Source organism: Schistocerca piceifrons, unplaced genomic scaffold, assembly GCF_021461385.2.
Source record: "Schistocerca piceifrons isolate TAMUIC-IGC-003096 unplaced genomic scaffold, iqSchPice1.1 HiC_scaffold_1872, whole genome shotgun sequence".
Classification (NCBI taxonomy): Eukaryota; Metazoa; Arthropoda; class Insecta; order Orthoptera; family Acrididae; genus Schistocerca; species Schistocerca piceifrons.
In genome coordinates, this window is record NW_025727759.1 from 3,861,082 (window position 1) to 3,867,398 (window position 6,317).

The 6,317-nt window shown below is 43.2% G+C and overlaps 1 protein-coding gene across 1 annotated transcript; it reads left to right on the forward strand.

Moving 5' to 3' along the window:
* The first annotated feature begins 1,132 nt into the window (after window positions 1-1,132).
* LOC124741141 (ankyrin repeat and SOCS box protein 10-like) lies at window positions 1,133-2,995 on the forward strand. The gene is made up of 2 exons (XM_047248668.1): window positions 1,133-1,179; window positions 2,515-2,995. The coding sequence occupies exons 1-2, from the start codon at window positions 1,133-1,135 to the stop codon at window positions 2,993-2,995; spliced, it is 528 nt and encodes a 175-aa protein (XP_047104624.1).
* Window positions 2,996-6,317: the final 3,322 nt, after the last annotated feature.

Below are 6,317 nucleotides of genomic sequence, written 5' to 3' on the forward strand. Positions count from 1 at the left end.
GGAGCTGGGTAAGTGTGTGTGCCCGTCCTGTCTCCCTTCTTACGTGGCGGATGGATTGTGGCTTGCTTCCAGTCGTCCGGTATTCCTCCTCCCTCCCAGCAGTATCTCGTGACCTCGTAAAAGGTTTCAGCTGCCCACTCCCTCCTAGTTTTCACATCTCAGTCAATAGCCCGTCTTCTTCTGGCACCCTGTTGTGTTTTGGCTGCCCAGCGTATTGTTCAAATGGTTCAAATGGCTCTGAGCACTATGGGACTTAACTTCTAAGGTCATCAGTCCCCTAGAACTTAGAACTACTTAAGCCTAACTAACCTAAGGGCATCACACACATCCACGCCCGAGGCAGGATTCGAACCTGCGACCGTAGCGGTGGCGCGGTTGCAGACTGAAGCACCGAGAACCGCTCGGCCACCTCGGCCGGCCGTATTGTTCAGTCTAATGCGGTATAGTGGCTCTGAAGGTGGGTTTTCCTTTCGAGGCTGTCTGGAAATTAGTGGTTGTGTTGGTTCCTCGCAGTTTACAAGATTTTGAAGTATTTTGCTTATAATACAGAGTTGTGTTTGTTGTTGATAATCAGTTTGGCTGTTGAATATCTGAAGTGAAGGCCCACCTGCTTGTTCGCTGTTATTACTTCTTTGAAAGCATTTTAAAATTCCCTTGTATTTTTCTGACTGAAGTCTGTATCGATACGTCTCCTGCACGCTACTATTTATCTCATTTCGCGGTTGTTGCGTTAGATTTTAGTTTGTACCCGCCAAGAACTCCCACTTTTTCGCGATATCCCCTTAGATTCAGTCCCTGTTATTAAGTATTACCGCTATTCCACAATATTACGAGTTTACTGCCAGTGATATTCTAGTGGATTTTATTAAGGCGGCATATGGTTCTTTCACTTGCTCGCGTAAACTGTGATAATTTATTTGATGCATGTATGCTTTTTTTCTGTTGTTACCTGCTTTCTTGTTATCTCAATTCCTTTGCGATGTAACTGGTGGCTATGTAATTAATTGCATGAGCTACAATGCAATTTTATAGTATTTGTGTGCATTATCTTTTTTCTGTGGTACATTCGTTTTTTAGGAATAGGCCTCGTTGCCTTCAGATGTCACCTCTAAGTAGCGTCTGTGACTCAGACATGACGTCGGTCAAAGCCAGAGAGAAGAAAAAGCTGTGGAGTGAGCAGTGCGTGCTGCGCATGCTGTCAACATTGAGCTGAAACCGTGACACGATCTCGGGACGACGCTGTTTGCTTAAGGTGAGTTCACGTTGGCCGTCAAGTACATCACGTCACGTCAAAACATTCCACAATGCACTACAAACGGCGGAATTAACACAAGTTGTCAACAGACTGTCATGTCACGTCATGGCTAGTCTAGGTTTCCCGGGAAGAAAGTTTTGATGGCATCATCACCTGCTAACATTGTAAATTAACCTATTTTTACCGCACTCATCCGTTTTATAACAGCGGATACTGTGATTTTGTATCTTCGTAATCTTTATTGTTATTATTATGCTTTGTTTTCGTGGCAAATTCCAAATGATGCATGTCGACTTCATTGTTTTTTCTTTCGGATGTTCTTACACGAGCAATGTCAGACATCTGAAAACGAAAAATTATTTAGTTTTTACCATAACAGAGCAGACTCCCACTTTCTCGTAGCACAGACAGGTCGACGATCTGAAATGTTTCACTGCTCAGCACTTCATCAAACAAAACTGATGTAGAACACAGGTTATGAACATTGTTTTGGCCATTAATAACCCTTGTCGTTGTTAGTTCCTCAATTGCGATACTGTGCTCTGAGATGGAACTGACGTGACATGACGTGGTGGGCAGTGTGAATACGGGCTGACGTCACCGTGTCGTGACGTGATGCCCGCCCATTCTGCTTATCACAGCTGAGACAACAATTTATTACAGGTACCAAATGCAAACGCTTTGGTGTCTAGAAAACTCCTATCTCAAATACACAGCAAATACGAAGGGAATCTATCTGTACTAACTACACAGGACGCTTTATGGGCAACCAACCCCACGTCGTCCTGACTGCTCACTCTGAGGTCAAAGCAGAGCGTGAAATCGGACACTAGAATTTATTCATTATTTTTTTCTGTTTATGTATCATTAAATAAGGTGTCTTTGACGTCTTTGTGCCAATGCAGTTTGCATCCTCAATATCAGTACACTACTGTCACATTATCTTGGCTTCTCATCTCCCTACAACTGAATTAGTAGAGACTGAACGAGTTCGACCTGCTGATAAGTGCATTCATTTCGTTGTCAGCTCTGACACTCAAGCCATTACTTGACTACCTATATGACTGATTTCAAACAAGGTTTTCACAGAGTAACATTTTGGATCTCCGAACCCCCTCTCTCTGTGTGAGTGTGTGTGTGTGTGTGTGTGTGTGTGAGAGTGTGTGTGTGTGTGTGTGTGTTTTAGATACGTTGTGGAGGTCATGTTCATGTCACTGCTGCTATACTAAAACTGATGTAAATCATAATGTGATTTACAGGATCCTGACTGAGGAGCAGAAGCAGATGCTGGCTGGGAGGCTGATCATTGCTGCGTCTCAGGGTCAGACCGGCCAAGTGCGGGCACTCCTGGATGCGGGGTCGCCAGTCAACGCGACAGACGCCAGTGGCGACACTGCCCTGCATGAAGCAGTGATGAATGGCCACGAAGAAACTGTCAAGTGCCTGATTGATGCCGGAGCAGATGTCAACGTCAGGGACTCGGATGGGATGACGCCTCTGCACTGGGCTGCATGTAGAGGTGGCGAGCAGCACATTGTATGGATGCTACTGGCGGCATCAGCGTGTGTAGATGTCCAGCACGATGCGGGGGAGACTCCACTCCATGTGGCTGCCAGATGGGGGTGTGCATATGCAGCAAAGGCACTGCTGCTGGCCGGTGCGAGGAGCGACATAAGGGGTAACAGTGGGCAGAAGCAGACACGGTACAACTATTTAGCACTCAACAAATCTTGTGATTAAAGACTTTTATCTAAATTCTCCTTGTATTGCATAAAAATTTGCTATTCTCTTTTTTAAAGTTTGAACACAATACATCTTAAGGACCACACATCAAAGAAATTTTAAGAGGGGGTTGGCGCAAGTTTTAATCTGTATTACTATACAAGGACAAGTCATTGTTTATCACATGATACTCTAATGAATGGTCAGACAGATACTGGACATACATAACATGTAAAGAGGAATAGTTTTTATTAAAAGTCTCTAAAAGCTCTTGTCTGATATACTTCACATTTGCACCTGATACTCTCATCAGCATTTAGTTGGATATATACTATGTACTTCATTCACAATTATAACATATAAATGTTTCTCTAACATTTACAGGGGAAAGGAGGTTACCAAGCATCTCGAAATGTTCTCAATTGATATAGTTCAAAGTTTTACACAATACTTCCATGAACTATTGAATGGACATAGGCTATATACTTTTAATGTATATAACATACAAATATACTTTCAATCTATAAAGGGGAAATGTTGTTGCCAAAAATCTTCAATGTATTACATCAAATATTTACATGATACTCTAACAAACAACCAATTTTAACATATATGATACATAAATATATTTACCAAATACCTGGAAAAGTTCCTGAGTGAATTACTTGAAATTTATGCACAATGCTCTAATGAACATTAAAAGGGGATACTTTGTTACCAAAACCCTCGAAAAGTGCTTGAGCGATTTATTTCGAATTTCTATACTAACCCCTAACAAACATTTTGTCAGGTTTAGGTTACATATTTTTCTAAATGGCAACATGTAGGTTTTCTGTTAAAACCGACTGTGTGAAAGAAAATCGTGTGCTGTACTGTGAAAATGTGTTGTTTCGGTATCCTTCCCACAGTTTGAACTACAATAGGGGGGCGTGTAACCCATTAGACAAATTGTTTCTCCCTTATATATTCTTTCTCTTTATGTATAATTTCAAAGACAAATTGTGTACACAGTATTGTACAGTTTTGTTTTCTTCTTCGCCATCGTTTTTACAGAAACAAGAAACTCGTATTTATGGCTTATCGGCTAATTATTAGGAAAACACTACAGAATCCTTAACTTTGTAATTCTAACCACTCACAAATTAAAACCATGACAAAGACTGTCATTACAGCTACTGTCTTCACAGATCCAGCATGTGAACAGGTGTCTCTAACACACTGTATACCAATGGTCTCAACTAGCGTACATGTTCATTTTAAGTGGCTTCAGTTCCCAATCGAGGTTTTGTTCTCAATAACAATAAACAAGGCTTGAGCTCAGAGAGAGGGGTAAGAGGACAGAGAAGTGGGAATAGACAGGGCAGGGGGTGGAGGAGGACTTGGAGAGGAGGTCATGCACAGAGGGGGGGGGGGGGGGAGTGGCAGATGGACAAAGAGAGAGGGAGTAGGAGATGGACAGAGAGAAGAGGGGAAGGAATTTAGGTTATACATCAAATTCCTACTCATATTTAGCAATTAAGAAGTAATGCCATGTCTTCTGGTCAGCTAAGGGAAAAAATAACTTACTTAAAAAATGGTTCAAATGGCTCTGAGCACTATGGGACGTAACTTCTGAGGTCATCAGTCCCCTAGAACGTAAAACTACTTAAACCTAACTAACACATCCATGCCCGAGGCAGGATTCGAACCTGCGACCGTAGCGGTCGCGCGGTTCCAGACTGTAGCGCCTAGAACCGCTCGGCCACTCCGGCTGACTAACTCGCTTCACTCACCTGATATGGATTCATCAGCCAATAAACAAACTGCATTCAGATGCATAGTCCACAGTGTATTTCTTTTTTTTTTAAAGAATATCCACTCGATTCGTAGTGTAATCTGAAAACTGTGCTCTGACTTTGCTTCACCTCAATACTCTCTTCAGATCCTACTTGTAAATCGTTTAATTACGCAAGCTGAATATCGGCATTGAGTAAACAAGTGGAGGGTTTATTCACCAGTTCCGTAGACTCCCGACGAGTTCACGGAGAAACTACTAATGTATTTCGCAGGAAACGGTCACTGTACACATCTGACCAGTCGGTTCTGCCACAGCGATGTGTTTGAGAATCAGCAGCTGGGAATGCGTCTGCACTAAGGCTCTCCGACTGCGTTCGTTTATGTTTGCAATCCTGAGTTCGAATTCTTTATTTATATTTGGGAGTTGGTATGGAGAAAGGCATATATGTATTCTCTTTCCTCGTGGTTTCTCGGCATTAGCGTCTGTATCAGCCAGCTTGCATTGTTATGTGTTTTCGTACAACATACGCGAAGTTTGTATGGTGGCAGTACTCACACATCTGCAGTTAGGAGACAGGTGATGTGCGTTGGCTACTGGAGGGAGACAGGGTGCTGTGTAAAGGTATAATCGCAGGACAGCAATGCCTAAGAAGCCAGCATTCAGATATGCAGTACAGGAATCACACGGACAGTGACACTGAGGTGCTGTGTGTCGTTTACTAGTAAGGCCTCTGCAGATTCTTAATGTCATCACGTCGCTGGAAGAGTCGAATACCGTTCTGAAGTTTGGCAGATTTTGTACAGGCTTCTCAATTGGAGGTTAACAATCTGCACTTGATACACAGAAAGAATCTGGATTAATTCTGTGTAGAGATAAATGGAAGGCCACTTCGCTTGTTTACAAAAATGGTCGCAGCTCATATGTCGTCCGACTTTTCGCTACAGGCAAAATAGGTATAGCCACTGCTATTTTTAGAATTTATAATGCACCTGATAAGACTGCCGCTTCTCTGTTTGAGTAAATACTATGCTTGCAGTCGTGTTGTGACATGACTTCCCAGTGCACCACACTGAATGCGACTCCAAAAACGCCGAGTCTGGGGATGCGAAATGCAGTAAATTAGCACTATATCAAACACTTCTATGGATAAAGTTTTTCTGTTGCTTCTTTCTTCTGTATAATTTTAGTGAACTACAGTGTTAATCAGATGTACGATAGGTAGGGTATAGTGTAACACGGCGTACTCCACTGTCTCTCTTTCCAAGCATTAAACCCGACTGGCGGGCTCTGTTGGTGAAGCAGATGTGGCATGTTAATTTCAAGAGGTTGCCAGATGCTCTTCCTTCCGCCCCCCCCCACCCCCCCGGGGAGGAATTAGCGTAGCACAACCGTCTGCGTCTAGTGTAATCCGTGGAATAGTGCCAACGTGTTGAGATGTCTGCGAACCGTGTAACTGAGGCGGAACGTGGGGACCAGCCCGGTATTCACCTAGCGGGATGTGGAAAACCGCCTAAAACCACATCCAGGCCAGTCAGCACACCTGTCCTCGTTGTTAATCCGCCG